The sequence below is a fragment of the Notothenia coriiceps genome, unplaced genomic scaffold, assembly GCF_000735185.1.
Source record: "Notothenia coriiceps isolate Sejong01 unplaced genomic scaffold, NC01 NC01_scaffold00008049, whole genome shotgun sequence".
In the NCBI taxonomy this organism is placed as follows: domain Eukaryota; kingdom Metazoa; phylum Chordata; class Actinopteri; order Perciformes; family Nototheniidae; genus Notothenia; species Notothenia coriiceps.
In genome coordinates, this window is record NW_011340750.1 from 258,810 (window position 1) to 283,141 (window position 24,332).

At 40.5% G+C, this 24,332-nt stretch overlaps 4 protein-coding genes across 5 annotated transcripts in view; 3 read left to right on the plus strand and 1 right to left on the minus strand.

The window, feature by feature from the left end:
- The window catches only part of glg1a (golgi glycoprotein 1a), a 170,534-nt gene that overhangs the window by 98,051 nt on the left and 48,151 nt on the right, over positions 1-24,332 (plus strand). The gene's annotated exons all lie outside the window — the stretch shown is intronic.
- On the plus strand, positions 5,658-15,338 carry ubtd2 (ubiquitin domain containing 2). Its single transcript, XM_010769934.1, has 3 exons — positions 5,658-5,982; positions 8,803-9,039; positions 14,350-15,338. The coding sequence occupies exons 1-3, from the start codon at positions 5,913-5,915 to the stop codon at positions 14,880-14,882; spliced, it is 840 nt and encodes a 279-aa protein (XP_010768236.1). The 5' UTR covers positions 5,658-5,912; the 3' UTR covers positions 14,883-15,338.
- il12bb (interleukin 12B, b) overlaps positions 17,914-24,332 on the plus strand; it is a 14,165-nt gene continuing 7,746 nt past the window's right edge. Inside the window, exons 1-3 of the mRNA XM_010769933.1 lie at positions 17,914-17,978; positions 18,887-18,980; positions 19,089-19,190. Coding sequence (XP_010768235.1) covers positions 18,887-18,980; positions 19,089-19,190 — 196 coding nt within the window. The 5' untranslated portion in view covers positions 17,914-17,978. The remainder of the gene's footprint in view (positions 17,979-18,886; positions 18,981-19,088; positions 19,191-24,332) is intronic.
- ascc2 (activating signal cointegrator 1 complex subunit 2) overlaps positions 20,054-24,332 on the minus strand; it is a 39,661-nt gene continuing 35,382 nt past the window's right edge. The window contains exons 13-15 of the mRNA XM_010769932.1: positions 21,806-21,890; positions 21,415-21,506; positions 20,054-21,028 (exon numbers count right to left, since the gene is read on the minus strand). Of these exons, the coding sequence (XP_010768234.1) occupies positions 20,854-21,028; positions 21,415-21,506; positions 21,806-21,890 (352 nt within the window). The 3' untranslated portion in view covers positions 20,054-20,853. The remainder of the gene's footprint in view (positions 21,029-21,414; positions 21,507-21,805; positions 21,891-24,332) is intronic.

Genomic DNA, 24,332 nt, shown 5'->3' on the forward strand with positions numbered 1-24,332 from the left:
AATTATTTGGCGGCAAATATTGAATTTACATTTNATATTTCCACGCTCGCGCCAGGGCTGGGGGAGGGGTTACAAGGCTCGTGTCTTGTGGTGCATTCACTTGCACTCGGACATTAGAGATTTTCTCTCATAAATGTCCGATGAGCCCAACGACCTGATATGATATGATATGATGCCTGATATCAATAGAAAGCTAGGAATCTCCTCTTTCCAACAGTGTATACAACTCAAAATGTGTCTTCGGGTCAATGCGACTGATTTTGATAGAGCAAGTCACATATGAGGTGGTCCCCGAAAATCCTTGATAATAAAAAGTGGATTTTATTTAGCTTTTCTCCACGGACCACCTGCAGTACCCTCGCGGACCACCAGTGGTCCGCGGACCACAGTTTGAGAACCGCTGAGATAGATGATAGGACATATGTATGGCTGAAGACTTGGGGCAGCACACAAGCTGGGCTGTTGAGAATAAATCAATGACAAGCCTATTAACCTGTGTGTCAGCTGTTCTGTTGGCTTTAGATGAAGGAGGAGGAAGGAGGGGAGCTTGCTAATGAAGATAAGAGAAGAAAGGGTTGAGATAGTGAAAGAAACAACAAAGAGAGATTAGAGAGAATGTGCCAGATAAAGACGAGTTATCTTCAAGAGTCTGTGAAAAGCAAAGACTTCTGGTCGGTATCCAAAAAAGTCATGTTTCTTCAACCGAAAAAAAGGAAGCCTTGTGAGGAATTGTTTGCCTGAAGCCTGAAGAGCAGACAGACAGAGCCAGCAGATAGTGATGTTCATCACATGCATCATATTCATTTGGTTGCTGGCGTTTATTTGCCAAAGAGCTCAGTGGAGCCACCAAAATCCAACAGAAATATTACAGCAAAGATGGAGGATATCTGACATGATGGCCGTCTACTTACTGCGGCTCTATGACATGTGCAATGTGTTTTATTCACTTTCAAGAAAGAGCAAAAAAAGAATGAAAGAACTTATGTTGAAAAACCATCGAGTGTATTTAATTACACTGAGTCTTTACAACATGGATGTTCCTCTTAAGCCTCTGTCTCTGTCTTTCTCCGAAACTTGCATGCACACACACACATTCACACACTCACACAAACGAACAAACACACACATGCAGACAAACAGTATTTTGGTACCTACGTCTGCAGTTCAGACTCTCTGGCTCCATCTTTTGATAGATCCATGTACAAGCAGAAGAATCAACTCATCACACTTTAAAAGTAGGATTTTCATCATTTATATATATACATTTGTAATTAATATATGACTTAACACATTTTTAATATTCTCTTTTATACGTTTCAAGATTATCTGATGAAACCCATGCAATCAGCAATGACAGCCCTTTTACTCGTGCCTTATCATAACTATAACAGGCTGTATGCACCAGAGGTGGGAGCAGTGGCGTAGCCAACATAGGGCCAGGGTGGGCCCACCAAGTTTAGTCATTGGCCCACCCTGAGAAAGCTTCGGTGTCGATTTACATTTTTTTAAATTTAAATGTATTATTATTATAAAAAAATGTATTCACCCATTGAGAATATCCAAGCATTCAAAGTGAAATTCAAGTGAAAAAATATCAAGTTTAATTAATGAGTAATCTGATTACAGTTACTTTCGTAAACCTGAAGTGAATACATTTTGGAATACTTATAATTATTGGTGGAAAAGTTTCCTGACAAAATGTAATATTCATTACCGGCAGAACTGTGTGCACACGGCACAGCGCTGCAGAATGTCTGTGAGCGAGAGAGAGATGCAGCGTGTCTGTGAGGCCCCGCCCCCGCACGCAGATGAGAGAGAGAGATCTCTTTTAAAATATATTCAAAGTTAAAAACGGAGATGGTTCGATAAAATGCGCAAGATAATGTTTATGTAGCCTTTCTTTATTGTCAAAATGATGACATTTATAATGGGATAAAATGTAAAAGTTATTACACCGTTTCAGATAATAATAATAATAATAATAATAATAGATAATAATGATAATTCATTCTATTTAGGGGCGCCTTTCCAAGCACCCAAGGACACCTTACAATTCATAACATATTCTAAGGAAAGGTTTTAAGAAAGTACAAATAATGGTCCGGGTGATGTTTTTTATGTTGGGTGCAGATGAGAGAGCTGTCCAGAATGACACCAAGATGTTGTGTTTTTGCTCTTGATAAGCCATTAAAACAGTAAAATACGTGTCTCCTGTTCACCAAAACATACCCATCTGTTACGGAAAAATAAAGTATTCCAAAAGTATTCTAAAAGTAATCTGCCACCGGTACCGGCGGGATTGTTGTTAGCTTCTGATGGGCAGAAGAATCTTGCCCACCCTATTTTTTACAGGCCCACCCTAAAGTACATTTCTGCCCACGCTACTGGGTGGGAGTAAGTCCTACATGTGCAAGTCATGAGCAAGTCTCAAGTCTTGACCTACAAGTATCAAGCAAGTCCCAAGTCACTGGCAGTCACTGGTGTCACTGGTGACTGGATGTCACTGGCATTTGCCATTACACATATTTAATTTAAATGTATGTTAACACTAGAACCGCCAACAGCGTCAGCACCTACATAGATATCATTTTCAAATCATTTAATTTGTTCCTCTTCATAATTTCCTTATAAACTAAGTAGGACAATTTAAAACTCAATTGGGTTAATTTAGAAATTGCTTCAGTTTATCATCATAACAGATCAAAAAGTTCAGATTCATTTTTACAATAAATCAAAGAATGATGCACTTCTACAAACAAAAACAACATAATTAAAACATTTAAACAAACTACTAGAAGTAGATGAACTACATTATTCAAAAGTTTACAGTAACTTCTGATAATAACACAGGGGAAATAAACAAGGCATCTCTTTCCCTCTCTCTCTCTCCCTCTCCTGACAGCCCGTCAGTATCAGGGTTAGTCAAAATGAATCCATTGACGGTTCAAGTGTTCATTTACCGATTTGTCTTCTCTTTCAAATGCTTAATCGATTTGAAACCAAGTCTAACGTAGCTTAAACTTAACGTTAGCTTTCTAGCTAACACAACACATTCACGCACCTTTCTCTGTGGGTTTTTTTGTAGTAACGAATGAAGTTGGATGTTGTGGTGGTCGTGTCACTGATCTTTATACTGCAGACCCTGCATACCGCAGTTCTTTTCTTATTAGCGTCATCGACAACATAATCCTTGAATCCAAACTTGACTATTTGTGGAGTAACGCTAGCCGCTGCCATGTTAACTGACACTCCTGCCTTCTAGTGGGTTGCCAGGTTTGCGCGCACAGCGCTATAATCACCCAATCACGTTTTGAAAAAACTAAATGTAATACATAAACAAACGCAAATATTTAATTTTAAAAAGTCAAGTCCTTTCAAATCACCTGTCTCAAGCTTAAGTCAAGTCTCAAGTCATGAATACCAAGTCAAAGTCAAGTCAAGTCTTTTATCAATGTTAGTCAAGCAAGTCTCAAGTCCAAAAATATGCGACTCGAGTCCGACTCGAGTCAAGTCATGTGACTCGAGTCCCCACCTCTGGTATGCACACAAACAGTTTTGTTTGTGTGCAACTTGTCAACTTGTTTTCAACATGTCTGTAATTCTAATTTGGAAAAAATGTTTATAGGCTACTGTATTTTAAAAATTAAATGTATTTTCTTAGCCCAGCCATACAGGATATTGTATGCAGTGTATCACTAGAGGTCACTGTACATCTCTTTTAAAATGTACTTCACACTTAGCATGTCTGTTTAATCAACAGCCTATTCTTGCCTTGAACAGATGGGTGCTATTTCACAGCTTACGGTGGCTTTTAACAATGCAACAGTGAAAAAACAGCAAGGCCTCAGAGTGGGACTTTAATTGGAACCATGTTTTAACAAGTTTAGAGTTTCCTTGTAACATTTTTAGGAAATGTTCGAAACAACGTGGGTTTAAGATTCCACAATGCCTCAGTAATCTACATTTAAACTCACTCCTTGGTCTCCAAAAGAGCAACATTAAAAATTAAAATCACTTCCCTCAGGCGACATACAGCTTTAAAACAGGCGATGTTCAATCAATTGCGTCATGAACAGGAGGTGTGAAGAAGATACAAAAGATTGTGCTGAATCTCCTGCTGTGACCTTGATCACAGAATACGCAGCCACATGTCAAATGTATTCTGAGTAACTTGTTACATCATATTACGCCATGAAGACAATCAGGAAAGGGTTTCCAAGTAAGCTTTCTGCTTCACACATTTCTGCTTGAAGCTCCAAGCAATGGGAAATAATTGTAATTCCAGACAGCTTAGTGGTAAAATTACCCCCGCTATCCCGTTGCTATTGTGTGTGTGTGTACATGAACACAAGAGTGACCGTGTATGTGAATGTGTCCGTGCCAGTGTTTCAAATTACACTCAAGTCTCTTTGGGACGGTCCTAAAGATAGTGACCAGGCAGGAGTGTGTCCATGTGGTGTAACATGGCAACACTCGGATGCAGAAATAGAGTGTGCAGAACTGCTCTGACAGAGAGAGAGGAAAGGATTACAGTGCAATGAAAATGTAAAACAGAATTAAAGTGAGAGACTGGAGTTGTGGAGTTGATCAACCTACTGTGTGTTAACACCTCCAAACTGCATGTACAGTATGAAAAAAACCTCTTTGTGCAAGATAGACAAATAGTAACTGAATTACCGTCTGCTTCTCAAAATCTGTTTATCCAATGAAACCCTATCATGCTCGAGGGAATAGAAAAGAACAATAATACCATTTTAGTGTGTGGTGATATGTGATCCGACTATGAAGCAATGAGTAAGTGCCATAAATAACTGTCATTCCACAATGTAAAATCCCATTCATCCCTGCAAAACAAATATCAAGTCCAACCACTAAAATACTATGCTTTAGAAAAGATATACCACTATTTCACTGTGTGTAGTGAAATGTGATTTACCTATGGAACAAACGTATGTGTGTGTGTGTGTGTGTGTGTGTGTGTGTGTGTGTGTGTGTGTGTTCCACCCTCTCATCCTCTTCTGAGCCCCATGCCTCCTTAATTCTCTCCACCTTCCAACTCACCAGCATTTCAGTGGTTTGTCGTAAAACCCCCAAACTACTGCTGAATCTAACCCATGCAGATTCTATATTCATTCCCAGCAATATAATATGATATAATACAGTAGAGTAGAGTTTAATAGAGCAGAATAGAGTACAGTAGAATAGTGCAGAGTATAGTATAACAGAACATAACAGAACATAACAGAACAGAGTGTAATGGAATAGAAAAGGGTGGAATAGAAAATACTAGAATAAAGTAGAGTATACAGAATAGATTAAAGTAAAGTAAAGTAGAATAGAGTAGAACAGAATATAATTGAATAGAGTAGAGTACAGACAGTAGAATAGAATAAAATGCATGACCCTGCCTATTGCTTTACATAAGCAGGGGGCTTCCTTGACATTCACGATTATAAGGATATCATTACTTGACTCTTCAGGACAGCAAACACCTTCCCTGAACACAAAATGTAACAGGGGTGTCAAAACACATTATCATCAACATATTCTGATGTCTTAAGTTAACATGTGCTGCCCCAGAGGAGACGGCATCTTCTTCTTTTTACAGTGCACTTCCCCTTTGTTCTCTCTTCCTCCTTTCTCCCCCTCTCCCTCGGTCACCTTGTAACGATGTGTCTCTCTTTCTTCTCCCCACAGAGGAAGATGAGGAAGATGAAGAGGATGCCTGCTTCGCACCGCCAGTGCTGAGAGGAAGAAGGGAACGAAGGAGGGAAGGAGGTAACGTGGAGAGACGAAAGGAGAGAAGTGAAGGGGAGGGGGGAGAGAGGAGAGAAAGGGGGGCTGGTAGATGTAGCTCTAGCTGTGGGCCGGGGGGAGAGCTACCTAGCCCGGGCTGCTCTGCCGAAACATCCATGGGTGGCTGTGTCGGGAGCCACCACGACTCCTCGGGCAGCTTAAACGAGAACTCGGACGGCACTGGAGGTAACGTATTGCGCGTCATTTAGTACAAACACGTTTTTTAGAGGGGGTCCTGCAGGGTTTTTGCATGTTGTCCTGTGCTGGAGTTTTCCTTTATACCCGAGCCAGACAGCCGGAGACAGACATGGCAGCCCTCCCGGGTATCTCGCTCCAAACAGCGGGGCCTTGAAGCGAGAAATGACGCCTCGTCGCTACTTTATAGACTGGGGGATAATGTACTGTGCGACGCTGCCTCCCTTTGTTCTTTGGTTTTTTGACTGAGCTACTCGGCTAAAATGTAGCCCAGTTAGCTTGGTAGCTTTTTCTGCATAACAAATATGGGTCACAGACGGCTCTGGCATTCAAGGGAGTGATGCAGTCTGATTTTAATGATGTCCTGACTGTTATCCTAAAGCATGCTCCACCAAATCGACCAATGTTAGGCTATTGCTTTTCAATTACTGTTTTGTTCTGGTGTTGGTTCTTGTTTACAGCTGGGAAGTGTTGGGGAGAAAAGAGGAGGAGGTGTCAACACTTAAAGGGTGCTTCAGCTTTATGATAAAGGAAGTGTGTTATATATATCTGCGGTTATTTGAACAAGGCCCAAGAGCTACAAGCGCCATGCTGTCCATCCACTGGGAGCAGAACAGTAATATCAAACTATAAAATACTGCAACGAATAAGCTTCATTTTAGGCCTATTCTTTGTGTGCAATACCTAAGGTAATGGGGCATGATTTACCCCATCTACAAATATATGTTTAGGGTCCACTATTTTTACTACTGGTTAAACTACAACTTGGGTTAAAACCATCAAAAGGTGCATTACATATGGAGGATGTACCGTGGTAGAAAAACCAGCATAGTGTTTAATAGTGTGTACATGTAAATAGGAGAAACTGATGGATACATGGAGGAAAGAAAGATGCTTTGAGATTTTTTGAATCTGAACAACAAGGCCTTTCTTTGTAGAGATTTGTTTTAATTTGGTGCTGTAGATAACTTTTTACTGTGGTTTCCTGATTGTCTGATCTGAAAAGGGGTTTCACTTCTGAAGAGTAAGTTATTTTAATCACACATTGGGAGACGGAGCTGTGTTGGGGGTGGGGACTGAGCACTTTAGTGATGCTGAGATATAGCCTGGTTTCCTTAATGTCTTCCTCTGTGGCTCTACATCCGTTTTGACAATTTGTTCCCTGTCTTCCTTGAAGTCTAGATGTCACATAAACAGGTTTCAGAGATCCCTTTATCTGTGACGGAGTGTGTGTAGTAACAAGAAGCTACACAGTGTTAAAACACATGCAGACAAGCAGCTGTTACTTGACACCTTTCCTTGATGAGGACAGAAACAATGCAATAAGACCACAACACATGCACATTTATCTGTTTTCACCGAGGCAGGTCTCATAACTAAGGTTGCTTGGTTCACATGTACTTTCACACATACTGGCCCACATACAGCCCTTAGGATTTCTGAGAATTCCTGAAAGACTGGCAAGTGGGCTAGCATTTATAAGTAAATTAGTATATTTTGAGCTGGAAAGTAGGCTAATGCAGGTTGTAGGCCTGTAGTCAAGTTGGTGATAACATATAAATATTCATAAATAAAGGAAGATATTTTTTTTGCAGATTACTTTTAATAAACTGCCTGCAGAACATGTTTAATGTACATATTCTGTTTAGCTAGTATGAGCAGCTGCTTATTTATGCAAAACCACATGTGTGGTTCATGAGAGCTGTGAGATTAACTATTCAATTAGAATAATTCAAATAAATAAATATTGAAGTTATTTTTTTATGCAAAAATTGCAGACATGACCTTGAGAAATGACGATGGATATGTAAAAAATTGATCAAGAAAACAATAGCCAGAAGAAAAAAAATCATCATTAAATGTATTGGTTTGAGTTTACTGCTGCAATGTTTCCAACAAGCACACCTGAAGTTTTAACTTAATTTGCCCTCTGTCCCTTCTGGTAATAATTTTTTTTATTTTATAACGGTTAACTATGAAAATATACACAACCAAATAGGAAAGAAAGTCAGCGTAAACAGTCAGTCAGTCAGGGCTTTTATTTACTATAAACAGTCAGTTGAAGGTTGTTGTTGTTGTTGTTGTTGTTGTTGTTGTTATCAGACTGTGCCATGTGATCATCAGAGTACATGTGTACCAGCAGCAGGTGTAACTAAACACCTTGATCCGTCATTCTCTCCCCTCTTATGTCTCCGTGTTGCACGTACACACACACACACACGTACACACCGTCCTTTACCTGTCGTCCCCTTCGGTGTTGATCCAGATGGTGTTATTCATCAGCTATTCTGCTGCAGATGGAGCGCTGTTAGATGCTATAACCCTAACCTTGTATCTGGGTTGAGTAACACAACACGTCTTGCTTCAGTTCTGCTTAGACTGTGTGAGCTCCATGTATATATCACATGCTAGCTCATGTTTAATCTGTCATCTAACAAGAGAAATCTTATCTGACTGATGCTTTGTTTCAAATAAATCCTTCTTCCCTCTTTTTCTTTTATTCATTATTCTAACTTCTCATTTTCATCCTCCCACCTCTCTCTATCTTACACTTTGTGTCTACTTTCTCTTCCCTACATCCCCATTTGTTTCTGTTTTACTTTGTCCTCGTTATCCCTTCTTCTTCTTCTACTTCTCCATCCTTCCGTCTCCTCTACCAATCCCCATGTTATTTCTTTCCTCACATCCGTTTGATTTAACTCACACTCATACTCTGTGTTTCTATCTTTCCCCTCTGGTTCTTCTCCTCCATCTTCCCTCCACCCTCCTATCTTTCTTTTCTCTCCATCTCTGCTTTCCTCTCCCTCCCAGTGGCTCTAGGGCGTAACCAGCCCCTGAAGAGAGAGCGGCCTAAATGGAAAAGTGACTACCCGATGACTGAAGGCCAGCTGCGCAGCAAGAGAGATGAGTTCTGGGATACGGCGCCAGCATTCGAGGGCCGGAAAGAGATCTGGGATGCTCTGCGGGCCGCGGCCAGCGCCTTTGAAAGCAGCGACCACCTGCTGGCTCAGGCCATCCTCGACGGGGCCAGCATCACACTGCCTCATGGTAAGGCACATTGCCACTGTGAAGGATGTAGCAAATAAGATTAGATTAGATTAGACTTAATTGTGATTGAGTGCAAGTACTAAGACAACAAAAAATGCAGTTAGTATCTAACGAGAAGTGCAAAAGAAGTAGTAAAGTGCAGAGTGATATCAAGTATAAATATATACATCTGACACTGTGATCCGTATAAGGCAGAATAAACATTACAAAAAAATGAATGCCGTCTCATTTATACCTGATCTATAGTGCTGTCGATCAGGTATAAATTAGACGGTATAGTACAGGCACAATACAGAACAAAAAGAGATATATTATAGACCGTTATTGACATTTTAAAGTTTTAGTATGCCATAGTCGTTTGGACAGTTTTTCAAATACAGATAAGTTGGTATGACATAAGAGGAAGACGTATTAAATAGCTCATGTTTGTTGTACTCTCTTTCAAATACCGCTGTGGGGCCTTTGTGCAGGGCAGAGGATGATTACCACTTCAAGTATTTCAACTCTCTTTTCCCAAATTGTCTAGAGAGACTCAAACTCGGCTGTAAGAGTTTCACAAGTCTTAACTGAAAGCTGCAGATCTTGTAGTTTTTATGTGTATCTCAAGTTAATCAGAATCAGAAGTCCTTTATTCGTCCCACAGCAGGGTACATTTACAATTTCCAGCAAATGGACACTCCAGACAAAAGTTAAAAAGTAACACATTAAATAGAGAGATTGCACATGTTTATGAAGAAAACCTAATAAGTACCCATCCATGGAACAGAAATAAGAAGCAGCAAGTAAGTGAACATATAAAAGCAAAGAGGGCAATGCCTGTATGGGCCTTAAAAGAGCAAAGCAAAGATTGTGAAATGGCTCTGTCAGTCAGACACACATTTCTGCCACCAGACAGCTTCCTTTACCTATGGGGGGGCCCAGTAAATATCAGCTCTTTTTATATATATGTATAGGTAACAACAAAAGATTTGAGAAGAAATATGTAAGACAGCTTCCTCAGGAAGTATTGTATACATCCCCTGTAGTTTCAAGTCTGGTGTTGAAGTTTCATAAACAGGAAGTAAGTCTGCCGTCTGTTTAGGCTGGTGGCGTCTGTGCACAGTAAGTGAGTGTTTAATGAATGTGGACCGTATTCCAAGCAACTCCAGTCATTTACAGTATGCTGATGCTGAGACTCTTAAGTGTATCTCAATGACCACATTGTAGAGCTTAGACTATTAGGAGTTATATACTCCATTAGGAATCAATAAATAATACATTTAAGGGGGCATACACTTGGTCTTTCGAAAGGACTCAAGTACATTCACTCGTACTGGAGACCATTCAGATGGAACAAATCAATATAATTGGCTCCGATTCAGAAAACCCAGCATCTTCACACATAAATCATCATCTGCTTGTACAGGCTTTCTATTTGTGGATGTGCGTCATTCTTTTGATTCCTAATTCCTTTCACCTCATAGTCATATCGCCTTTACACTGGTGGCAGAGCTGCCAAATGAATTGCCTAACTGCTCATCATCTAATCTCGTTTTATTCATACACATACCTGGGTATCGAACTCATACTTTTTATCCTTTGCAATACTGCTTCAGAATTGTGTATTGGAGTTCAAAGTAAAAAATGATGGTAGGCCTAATCTCACTGGATTGTGCATAAATGTCTAGTTTATGTCCCGAGGACCGAGGAGGCAGAGAGCACAGTATAAAAACATCTAGCCTATAAATATCCCATAAAAGGATCTGATCATTATTGTTCATTGTGATATTTCATTCTGGACATGCCATGGTGATGTGCCAATGTTGTGCCCAACCCAGTACGTCAACAGGGACATCAACTCTTAAGGTCAGCTCTACCTGAAAATGATTTGGGTGTATATCAGTGACAAAAGGCTTTTTGTGAAGGTAAACATAGGCATGTATTGTCCTGCTCCATTGCCTTTAGTAGTTTGGACGGGTCAGATCAGATCCCGCTGGGCTGCAGCTGTGGATTCCCCAGGCCTGATGTCACCGCTTCACTTCTCCAGAACTCAGTACAAATAGCAGACAGATTACTTAGATATTTATATTGCCAACAAGTGCATGACTTTTTCTGCTTTTGCCATTCCAGTTCCAATTAGGTATGTAAGCACAGTTCACAGTGCTTTGCACAAAAAACTTAGACAGATTAAGATGTGGACGTAGTGCCCTCAGTAGGCTAACATTCTCACAATGCAATGGCTAACATTGATGCTAAGCTGGTGTAATGATTCCCATGTTAGCATGCTAATGTTTTCTAATCAGAACTTTACACAAAATACAACTGAGGCGGATGGGAATACCTTTGGACAAAACAAAGTCTTGGACAAATCATATTTTTGACTTGATGGCGTAACAGGAAAAAAAACAGGGTATCACCAAAAAGAGATTTCTTGGCAGTCAAATGACATGGCATATGCAATCTATCCAATAGTTTGCAGTAGTCTGGGCCGAAGTGGTGAGCTGATCATCTGACATTTCCACCCTGTGAATAAAGCTGCTAGAATGGGGAACATGCTGTTTCACTGTAGTACTATTTGGTTCAATATCAGCTTTTTAGAAGCAGTCAATGATCCACCACTTCTAAATGCTTACATTTAAAAAAAAGCTCCATTACAGAACGGAAATGTATTGGCTTATAGTGCAGACTTTGTTTTTGTGCCATTCAGGAAATAGAAATGGGTATTTAGATCCCACTGTATTCCTAACGGAGACTTTTGCCTCATTAGAGATGCATCGGCTGATGGGCTCGTTTTTCAGTGCGTATAATTGGATTGGAGACCAACTTGATCTGCGGTCCTCCGAAGTGACTCTGTGAAGCATAACAATGGGAGTCATTTGAATCAGTTTGTCAACATGTTGGCGTCCATCCAACCTGCAAAAAAATTAAATATCATGTTCACAAATGCACATTTGAAATGTCCTCTGTTTGAGCCATAACCAGTACAGCTTCTTAAGGTTATGCAATGCAGCACACCAGCAACACATACTTTTTATGTTTACAAATGTGTTCCAGCTTTGATCAAACGATGAAATCCCTTAAATTAGGTGCACGGCTTTAACCCCTCTCTTGGGAGGTTTATTCAATCAAAACTCAATGTTTAATGAAATCCCACAACTGAAGGCATTAGCAGCACCAGGAAACCATTAGCTTCCTGTAGCAGAAGTCAGAAGGACTTAAGTGGAGCCACCAGGGGAAAAAGCAAGTGAGGTATACAGACATAGCAACATATTTAAAGAAAGTCAGTGACCCATGTGTACCATTACATTCAGATTAGCTTCTGTGACTTTGGCTAATGGCTAAGATAGCTTCCCCATATTTGGCTTTCTTTGCTCATTTGTCATAGTTACAGGAAGGGATTTAGAGTACTTGCATACATTTATTGACATAATTTCAGACTACAAAAAAGAGGGGTGATAGACCTTAAAAATTTTTTTCATCAAACTGGTCTGGTGAATCTGGTTCCTGGTATTTCAGTTATGTAAGTGCCAGAAGCGGAGAGATTAAAAACATTTTGCAAATAATTTGTTCCCATTTGTTAAAAGAGTTTGCCTACGTATGATTTGCTCACGCTAAGAGAGGACGGATGTTGTTTTGGTGTTGATATAACTTCTACATTTATTTTCACGCAAAGTGGTTTTTGGTGAGTGCTGTGACAATAATAGCCCACTTGTTATCCACATTAGTACCGTTTAATTTCTACAAACAATCTAAATGAAGCCTCAATTTCTCGCTCTCACATCCACTTTGGTGAGACTGTCCTGAGGTCTAACATTGGCTTACATTGTCCTCACCTTGACCACAGCATTCGTCATCTAGAGACCAGAGAGCAACATCCTGTGGGCTGAGGACTCATCTCAGTCTCACTTACCACAAAACGAATTTGCTCTAGTTGCCTGTACCTCAAAACATGTCATAAAACAACATGAGTAGTCCACTGACCTTTTTAAAACATTTACAAAATGACTTTTGAAATCACTTATTGCTTTTGAGGGGACAGTTTTTTACCCTGGTCTTTAATTAGTTTTGGCTCCAAGGTAGATCACCTTTTTAAAAGTCATTACGAGAAAAGACAAGTGTTTTTTTATTTTATTCATAATTGTGTATTACAGTAAAAGCTCAGAGTTTGGTAGAAGCTGTGGCAAAATGTTCTGAGAAAGGTCCAAGAAAGTTTTTTGAGTGTATGCTCCGGATAAAAAACAGAAAATCAGTATTTAGGAAAAATAATTGCCCTGGGAGACTTTAAAGAGAGAGCCCAATTTTTTTGGGGGGGGGGCAGCGATCTTACCTGTAGGCGTGTGTGTGCTGGTGTGCGAAGTCACCAAAACTCAGGAATAATGCCATATCATTTCCCTCGCAACAAAAGTCTTTATCAGCATTGTGTGACTTATTTGGCGAACTCTTGGATGCGACAAACATTAATTTAGATAAAAGACCCTCCCTTGAACTTCAACAGTTCAAAAACAAAAGGCTTATTACCACAATAGAAGGACTTTTCAGGAATGAAAGAGTTGACATCAAGCCCTTGTTTGAGGGGGACTTGTTTAAAATCCCCTTGAGGACCTTTTGGGGTCCCCCCTGCGAATATCATTGTTCATTGTTTCTGTGGAATATTATGAACTCTTCACAATATCTTATTTCCCTCTCTCTCCACCAACTCTGTGTCTGAATCACAGTCAACAGTGACATCATTAGTTTTAAGGGCAACAGACGCATGACATTCCCTTTTCTCCCGCTTTCACTCCATACACGTCTTTGTGTTCTGTTGAGACTTACTTTCATTTCCTATTCCTGAGTGAAATGTGAATAGAGGTCAGGTTTTGGCTTGGTCAACACAGGAACACAGTCAATGCCAACTATTTATCAAGCATGACTTATCCAGTTCATTTTAAAGTGAAAGATTAAGGGGAAAGTTGATGGTTCACCTGTAATGCTCAGATTTTAGTGGTAAATTATTCACCCAGTGTACTAAATATACCTGCATGCACACAGGTTTGTTTAAATGTGTATGCAGTTTACAGTACGCTGCAGATAAAGGTTTGTACTTTCTAGTAGTAGTGCACATATTAATCCTACAATGTCACATTCCATAACATGGAAATATTTCACCTTTTTCTAACGTGTGGTGTACTTTAATGGGATAAATAGATTGCACATGTATAGAAAAATGTTTTGCGTCCCTCCACAATCTCAATGAAACTGAAGAATTGCATATTTTCACAACTGACTGAAAACTGTTAACCAAACTTGAAGTTGTTTTAATTAAGTGTTGACATGTTTCCTTCCCTCCAGGAGCTCTGACTGAGTGTTACGATGAGCTGGGGAACCGGTACCAGCTGCCGGTCTACTGCCTCTCTCCTCCCGTCAACATGATTGAGGAGCGCTCCGACGAACCTGATGGATCGGACCCCGACTCCGGGGCCGCGGACCCCTCCACGGGCAGCGCCAGCGAGGCCGGATCAGGGGGAGAGTGCCTGCTTCGGCTCCGGCTCTCCACGGGTCGCGACCTGCGGCTGGTGGTCCGCTCCACGGACACAGTGGGCATGATGAAGCGCCGTCTCCTAAACCAGGAGGGCGTTCCCGCTGCGACCCAACGCTGGTTCTTCTCCGGCCGGCCGCTGACGGACAGGCTGCGCTTGGACCAGCTCAACATCTCCAGGGACTACGTGGTGCAGGTCATCCTCAGCCAGCCGCCGCAGCCCGAGCCGCTGTTAACACCAGGACACACACCAGGACAAACACCAGGACACACACCAGAGGCCTCTGGGCCAGCGGGGGAGGAAGGAGCCGAACTGCCGCAAGAGCCCACGCCAGTGGAAAATTAACTCGTCCCAACATGGCTTCCTGGAACGGGCTGGGAGTATAAAACAAGGGAGAAACAAATAATGAAAGTTGATTCAGATGTTTCTCTTTTGATTTTCTCTTCTCTTCTCTTATCCTCTCTTCTCTTATCCTCTCTTCTGTTTTTGGGCAGAGGTTGGCTGTCTGCCAGAGCTAAAGGACTCTTTAATTGAGAAAAGACTCTTCCTTTTTCGTTTTCCATGTTGAAATGTTGACCTTTTTGAAGTCTTTTGAACTGTTCCTATGGAAACTGAACAACAACAGAAAGAGAACCCTATCAGATGGCGTAAAGGGTTTTCTTAGCGACACTGATGATTTCCGAGATGTTTCTGTGTTTCAGTATCCATTCAGGTTCTGCTCTCTGGCAAAGCAAACGGCTCCGGGTCAGCAGAACTCTGTTTATGAGGCTACAGGGTTATACATCCAACAATCAGAAAACATTAGCATTTCAATAGAACTGAACATGTGCAGGACAGAAAGAAAGGAACGAATATAGTTTAACAATCGTGACGGTTTTTTCAGACCATTTTGAGTTATATGTGCATCAAATAAAGAACACACTTCCCTTGGGGATCAAGTCAGTTCACTATGCTGTAAAGAAAAGGCGCTCGTATTAAACATGTGTGTGTTGGGGGGGCATGAGGTGTGTTACCGAGCTGCTGCTGGATTAAAACGCTTTATTTCACTCTGCTTCACGGAACAATCAGAGAGTGTGTGTGTGTGTGTGTGTGTGTGTGTGTGTGTGTGTGGCAACACTTAAACAAGTGGTAAAAAGATGGAACATTGGAAACACAGTTGCATATTTTGATTCAAAATAGAATGTTTTTAATTAAAATGGATAATTGTTTCTATTCCTCGATCTCTGTCTCATTATTTGCTTGGAAAAAAATGATGGCTGTGTGTCACAATGTCTTTTTGATTCCAGTTTTCACCCATACGTATATCGTTAAAACTATTGCAGTTTCAAAATCTATGAAGAAGCAACCCCAGTGAAACCAATGGTTATGAATTCCATAAATTAAATAACAATTGTCACATTTCAGGACATATTTCGAAGAAACATGTTCAGGAAATGTATATCTTTGCTTCCCATGGAGTTCAACTTTGATGAGCTTTCAGATAAAAAATCTCCTCGACAGGTGATCGCCCGAATCCACGTATGTCTAAGCGTACCCTAGGTACAATTTTGTGGATTAATTTACTTTTAAACAAGGTCAGATAGCTGTTTCTCCCTGCTTTCAGTCTTTAAAACCCATGATCGATACATTGACTGAACCCAATGAATCCCCGATTAGCTGATATATTGGGTGTTAATATTATCCGAGCTGATAAGGACGTCAGGCTCTTTTTTCACAGTAAATATGCTCATAGCAGAACAGCTTCACCTTTCCTTTGATTTCCTCTTTTCCTTTTTCCAACTTCCTCTTACTGCCTTCTTTTAATTGTGGTTTATTCCAGCCTGACAGAACATGGAACATTCCTTTAAAAAGAAATCTCTGTGATGCATGTTCTAGTGAAAATAAGACCCTGTTAGGATTGTGTTTTAGAGAAGTTCTGCCAGCTGAGCAAAAAAACAAATGTCCTTTAAATCAATGATATAATGAGGAAGAGACCTGACAGCTAACAGGCTTTCTGCAGTAAATCATATCACTTTTAAACAATGCTTCTCAGTCAACCATGTGGAAAAAGATTTAATGATCAACTTTCATGCTATTAAACGTGAAAGGTCAAGAGTGACTGGCAGAGGGGAAGTGAATACATTATTAGGTCAGTGTGGCATTTCATCAGCCCTCACAGTGGCCTCTTTAATTGTGGCTTTTTTTTTGGGAAATACCTCCATCTTTCACCTGATCGAGGTCTCAACGTCATATTTCTCTGTTTTGACACATTTCAGTATGGAAGCTTTTATGGTGGGATTATGATTCAGTGTCAGGGGAGGTGTGTTGGAAGTTTTCTGGGTTTTTTTTCAGAGTGAAGTTTGGGACAAATCTATGGTATCAAATGTAGTGCCAAGAAGAAGTAAAGTGACAACATACTAGTGAAAATAAATCTATGAATACAAAGGACATGTTGTTGAAACCACAAAGCACACAAACGCTGAGCAACAGTCATCTATTACCTTTTTTAACAAGCACACAGCTAAGTCTAATCTCTAGAACTATAAATAAATTAGAGGTGTACATCTAGGAAATGGTCTGCTGCAGAGAAACCTTCAGTGGCGTAGTAAAATGTTAGTGGTTAAGACCGAAGCTGAATGAATGATGGAAAATCCTCCATATCACTCTGTACACGTCACTTGCTTTTCTATAGGCAAAGAAACATTTTGTTCACAAACCTTATCTAAATTGCCCTCTTGTGATGTTTATCAAACCGTTTTCATCTTTATTTCATCCGAGTGTTTCCATTCCCTTTTCCACTTGAATGTAGGTGTTATCCGTCCAACTTTTTCTTTCTTGTTGCTGTTCCTGAGAACTCTCATGACCATTTTTCCAAGGTACCTGTTTGAGCCGCACCACTGTCATGTGCACATTTTAGAGCTTTTCCAGTTCCCTTTCTTAGAGGTTTCTGTCTCTTTGGTTGTTCATGACTTCCTCCACAATGGTTTTTGTGGCTGCAAAACCATGCACACAATTTCTCATGGGAATATATTTTTTAATGAATTGGATTTACTGCATCTTTCTCATGATTGCCTAAATCACGAGATGGAAAACAGTGTGATGGGTGAAGAAATATCATGACATGTTATTTTTGCTTCATAATTATTTAAAATGTTCCTTTTCCAAATGATGGACGAGGATCTAACATTATCACCTCTGGTATTTACACACACACACACACACACACACACACACACACACACACACACACACACACACACACACACACACACACACACACACACATGCATAAGTGAGAGAGTTCCTCTTGGGGGTTTTCAAATCGTTCAACCTCGTTCTGCTTATATCCATATAAATACACCACAGCATGAGGAGTTGATTCAGACAAACTGAACCTTCCTCTCTGGCATCCTCATCAGATCAGATTGAAGTGAAAGTTTTTGGTCAAGTCCAGTTGTCAAGGTAAGTTCTCATGTACTTATTTCTGTTATCTATGTTAGTTTCTTGCACATGTATTATGTATGTATTCTGAGATTAACACCGGTTTCACACATTTTGCATTTTACTCTTTAGAAAGAAATTGCCAGATTCTTAATAATTCAGACAATATCTACACCTTAAACACTCAATGGGAACACCACATCATTAACTACACTGAAAAACGTTGACTCTAATTAAATGTATTATGTCAACAGATTTCACATAACTGTATTAGGTTTGTTGAAAGCAATAATATTAAGTTGAATCTATTTAAACTTAACATTACTGCTTGCAACTATCCTAATACACTTATTTGAAATTCGTTGACATAATACATTTAATTAGAGTCAACGTTTCAGTTTATTCCGTGTAGTTACTTATGCAAATATTGAAATTACTTAAAGGCATTTTAGAGTTACCAGTTAATTAATAACTGTACTCGCTAGTATCTTTTCATCAGCATCCTAAATATTAAAATAAAAACGAAAACAGCTTGAGGTCACAAGCAGACATATTTCGTTTTAAGGTATCACAAGGTAAACCAGTTTAGCAGCACTGCTTTGTTGGAATTTCCTTTTTGGGAAACCAAATACATTTTCTCTTCACATATTGTACTTTGTAACAATTATTTCACTTTGTAACTTAATTTCGCTTTAGTTGTATAATTAGAATATAAACGTATTAGAAACTATGAAAACAACCTTTATTATAGTTCTAGGTGAAATCATATTTTTTAACCTGGTGGTGAAAAACAGTTTGTTATCAAAATCAGCTGAGCAGTTGAGGTTCAAGCAAATACATTTTCCTCTGTTCATGTACATCTCCCAAACAAAGGCGATAAAACACTTATACAAGTTTGATTCCACTTACCTTATTACCTTTTCTTCCAGATGCGTGCACTGCTCCTCGTGGTCCTGTATGCTGGTCTTTGCTACGCCAGCTCTGACAGTGACCAAGGCGAAGTAGAGACTCTGATGGATAATGGTTGGTAACTCCTCCTTTCTCTACTGACTATTAATCTTCCTCTCCATTTCTCTCTTTGCCTTTCAAACAGTAAATGTTGATCCAAACCTGTGTCTTTGATTGAACTAGTTCTGGTGCTGAAGAGGTCTAAAGGTGTGAGCAGGGAGGTGAACGTTACTGTGAGCTGTGGAGGAGCTTATGAAAACCAAGCTGTGGTTTGGAAGAAAGATGGTAAAACAACTTTTACTACTTTTAGTTATACTTCTACAAAGACTGATACTTTTAAAGGTCACCTATTATGCAAAATCCACTATTTCATGTCTTTTATACACAAACATGTGTCCCCTCTGTGTAAAGAGATTCTGAAAGTTTCAGNAATCACCCGGTTCTTTACGACCAGAACTATCTACCGGGATACAAACCGGAGGAACCAGGCATGGAGGGAGGTGGCAGAGACAGTGGGTGAAACTGGTAGGTTTTTCGCCTGTTTGGAGAGTTTATATCCAGTGTACTTCATTTTAACATTGCTATTGCTTTGTATGTCGGGGGCGGGAGATTCATGTGATTGGTTGTTGTTCGCAAAAAATCGCCAAGCTTCAGACACGCCCAGCATCAAGATTTTTTGATGCCTGTAGTGTAGACGGGCCGTTAGTGTTGTGATGTCTGCCTTTTTTTTCCCCCTGTCGCGAGTTCTGATCGCTCAGTGATGATACCAATACCTATAGAATCTGTGGAATCTCAGCTTTAAATCTGATATATTGTATGTGCAGTTACGATAAGTAATAAGGGTATTCTCGTTCAGGTCTAATTTAGGTCTTGTGAGACTTGTGCTTTGTTTCGGTAAAAATTGTTCATATCTTCAGTTAGCTGAGTTTCTAACCGTTAAGTGAGTATGACACTAATAGATTTTTTTAAATATCAAGAAGCCCTGAGACACAGTTTCATGAAAAAACTACCCACCAGACCCGGATTAGGGGCCTCTCGGGCTTAACAGGTTAAAGATGACTCGAAGGATGTCAAACAGGGTTTTATTGTATTTATTTTACGTTTGTTTTAGATTTTCAATGTCAACTTCAGAAAGCATTTACATGAGATTTCAAAATGCTCCGATAGATCTGTTCTCTTTATAGAAAATATTCTCTGCATCATGGTCACATGTCGGAGGTTCCCCCTGTACGTGCTTCCAAAACACCAGGGTTTTCTCTCGCTATATTTCTTTGAAGACTGGACAACAGTGGTGTGAACTGGGTAGATGTTATTACGTGCGTGCAGCCAGCTCCTCCCACAGGATGAGTAAGGGCAGCACTGATGTCCAGACTTCAGCAGGTCAACTAACTAGGTAACTGTTCCTCCAGCTACAGAAGAGAGTCTCTCCTTAACCCTGGACACTTCCTCCTTTTATTCCTATGTTCTGTTTATCTGATTATGTCAAAGGAACTTCAGCCTTTCACTCTGTATCTTAATAATAAATGATTTGTTACTTGGCAAAAATATGTCTTATTCTTTGCCCACAGTCTCTGGCTGACACTCAGGACTTTGGCTTTTAGTGAGCTATAAAAAGAAAATCAGTTGAGCCGAAGAGCTGTAAGTCCTTTGGGCTCCAACCCTAAAAGCAGAGCATCAGACAGCATCTGATCACAACGCCCTGCCGAAGGAAGTCCGTAAACTACTACAACTTTCCAACAACTCAAAACCTTTGGCGGCTTTTCCTTTGAGCTAAGACAGCGTCTTTGGGGCTGAGGTGTGATGGAGGGGACAACTAAAGGCTCAAAATGTAACACAGAACAACCCCCCCGCCCCCAGTTTTTCCTCCCCTTCACTGACTCACACCTCCGCCGCCTTCCGTCTATCATTCTTGTGTTTTGGTCTCTCTCGCAGCGGGCCGTGCTGCCGCTCAGGAGGGGATCATGCCTTTGTTCCTCTTGCGGTCGGCCATGTTGCGGCGGTTGTGGTTGGCCCCGCGGCCCTTGCTGGCCTCCTTCTTGCGTCGGTCCACAACCGTCTCCTGCTTTTGTCCTTGGCCTTTGGGTTGGCCCACCACGTTGTTGGGACGCGGCTCCGGCCGGAAACTGGAAGGGAGGGATGGAGGGAAGTGAACAGAGTGTGGAGGGAAGCAGTAGTGGAAGAGCTACAGGACTTTTATTTAATACAGCGAGAGCATGCTTCTATCCAAGGTCAAAACTAAATGTTCTCGAAATTAAGTACTGCATAGTCACTGTTTTTTATTGTGATTTGCTATTTTTTGTATTTCCATTCAGATCATATCCTTTGATATGAAGTATATTTAGTATTTTAAATTGCATTAGAGGGCTCTTCCAGCCTCTAACCTCAATTTGTTATTCATTAAGAGAAGATAAACCTTACTGAGAGGGGAAAAAGGATGAGGAAAAATCTAGAGAAGCATTATTTATCATGAAGAGTGTTCTTGGATGGATTTCCAGCTGGAGAGTCTTACCCTTTCTTCTGATGCATGTCAGCTCTTCGAGCCTCGGCCCGCTCTCTCAGCAGAGCCGGGTCCTGCACAAACTGGTCCCTGTTTACGTTGTTCTGAAATGAAAATAGATTCACATGTCAACACGGGATTGGAAAAGGCACAAAGGAAACCAAAAACTGTAATTACCGGCTTCAGGTTGTATGCCTCGCCCAGCAGAGGGTAGTTTATTATTTATGGTATGTTTGAAATACATTCCTGTGCTTTGCATATGGTCTTAATTTTAAGCAACATGCAAAAATACTGTAACGATAAAACGTGAAGAAAACATTTTAATCTTATCACTAAGCTTTAGGTCTAAAATAAGTTTTCTGTAATGTTGGATCTGCCATCATGGAATTATTTCAGTAGGTACCTGTAGTGGTTCTTCCTCCTCTTCCTCCTCCTCCTCAAATTCTGGTTTGTGTCCTTTTCTGAGGATTTGTGGGACAGTGAAAGGCCTGCAAGGAAATGCAAAGTTCAAATGAAAAGCATTTGATTAGAATCATCATATTCCTCATTTAGACAGCATTGCATTAGATATGGCTGTAACAGTCCGTGTCAGTTGATAGAATACACTGTATGATGCGGAACCAAAGTCCACCCCCCCTCCTAGCCGTACCCGGTTAGCAACATATGCTAAAGAACACTCAGTTCTTTCATTTGGTTTTACTACATTAGACTCCTTTGTTTACTTCTGTGACATAGTGACATCACTATGTAACACTTGCGCTTCAATTGGCCAGCACTCTAGCGCATTGTTCATGATAGTCTAATGGGTGGGATTTCTAAGCAGTTTTGAACAATCACAACAGAGCCGGCCAGCTAACCAATCAGAGCAGACTCTGGTTTCCGACAGAGTGTGAGCCTAATGCTGCGTTCACACCGGACACGATGCGAATATCGCTTGAGTTTCACCGCGGCTGCCAGCTGTGTTTACTCGCGTCATTCAAACAAGACGCGCTGGCTCGGGGGCTACAACTACACCAAAATGAACATATTTTACCGTGATTAAATTGTAATACACGTTTCTAAATGATGCTGACGTAACAACATACTGATACCGGTTAGTAAAAACCATGAATTAATGCTTGACAAGTCTGCAGACAAGACGGCGGGCGAAACACCTTTTAAAATGCGTGTTTTCTGAATGGAGATTGGGTCGACCAGGCTCAGCTAACGTTGTATGCTCATTCCACACTCACAACAACGGCCTATACAGACATAAATAAACCAGCGACTGTATTCACCATGACACAGACAGTCTGTGGTTTGTACTTGTTTAACTTTTGTCCAGTTTCTGAACAGATATGAGGAGCTGTGAGCTCTGTGTGCTGACAGCTAACAGCTAACGGCTGATGTTTTCTGGTTGAACGTCAATGACGGCAGGCTGAGATCCTCACCGCTGATTGGCTACCACGAGATCTCGTCACGCGAATATGACGCTCGAGTTGAAAAAATTGAACTTGAGCGTTTGTCGCGGCCCCCTTCAATCGCGCCGCGGAATTCGCATACACCGCTTCATGCTTGCCGTTGGAGCGAATTTGCGTCNGATGTGATTAAACGTGAACTACACGTTTCGTATATTGTGAACAATAGTCAGTTAGTGAGGTAACTTTTTCCATTGACGTACCTTACAATGACGTATGAATGGTCATTTGGTTTATGAGGAGTAAGTGTTATCCACTGTGAGAAGATTATTTTGTTTTGTAGACATGAGTTACACAAAAGATTTTTGATGTTTGTGTAGAGAATTGTAACTTCAGTTAGAGAATTGTGTGATCTGTTTTGCAAAACACTGCTTAGCATCTGAATTTCGTGTGATATCAATGATAAATGGTATACTGTTGTAGAGAAATGGTTTTCTGTTTCGATGGCTGTGCTGTTGGTTTGATGAAAGGAATTTTGATTCTAAGTAGTGGGTTTAGCGATTGAGAAAAACTGTAACCTGTGGATGGTATTTGGGGCCCTGGTAGTATTCTGGGAGTTGAAATTCAAACATTCCTCTATGCTCTGTATGGATTAACTTGACAGCTCCATAAATTACTGAAGCGAGCAAATTTTGTCTGGGTTTACCAGTGAGCCAATAGGTGCGGATTTAAATAAACTTTGTGACAGTTTTTTGAATATCCAAGCTATATTTGATGTATTGTGTTTTCCAGAATTGTGTCATGATATTCTAAAAATGTTTATGGAGGCACCAAAGCGCCAAGAGAGGATTATTTTCCAAATTGATTGATTTTTTTTGTATACACATTTTCAATGGAGCTGCTCCCAGTTACATAAACTTTCATCAAGTTTAATTAAAATGATACTGCATTCTAGGTCAATAATTACTCTGTCTCTAAGTATTCAAAATGTTCATTTCACGAAACTATTTGTAAAAAGAAAATGTTAAATCTATAAGCTGAGTGGTTATTAGGTGTGCATTACAGAAAAAGAGAGCTGTTTAGAGAACACAGTTTCACTGTGTGAGATGGTGCTTGTTGATGGCTTACTCACACGCTATGTGCCACTTCTGCTCCATGGAAAAACACATTGTGCATTCAGTACAACAGATAATTGCGTGGGTGTAGACTTGTTGGTACTTCCTTGTTGTTGAAATGAGACCTGGCTATTTCCTAAAAGTGTGTCAGTGGCTTGTGGCGCTGCCAACGCTGGAACATATGGCGTCACACCAGCTGACTTGGCTCTAGATTGCGAGTCCATGTATTATATGCATATTCATACGTCTGTGCAAACGTATTGGTAGCTTGTGACTTTGAATGTGTCTGAGTTACGTGTGTGTGTGTGTGTGTGTGTGTGTGTGTGTGTGTGTGTGTGTGTGTGGTGAGACAGTAAAACACTAGACACCAGACAGACACGGGACAAGCGGTGGAGGGTCAAACGCAACACACGATCAC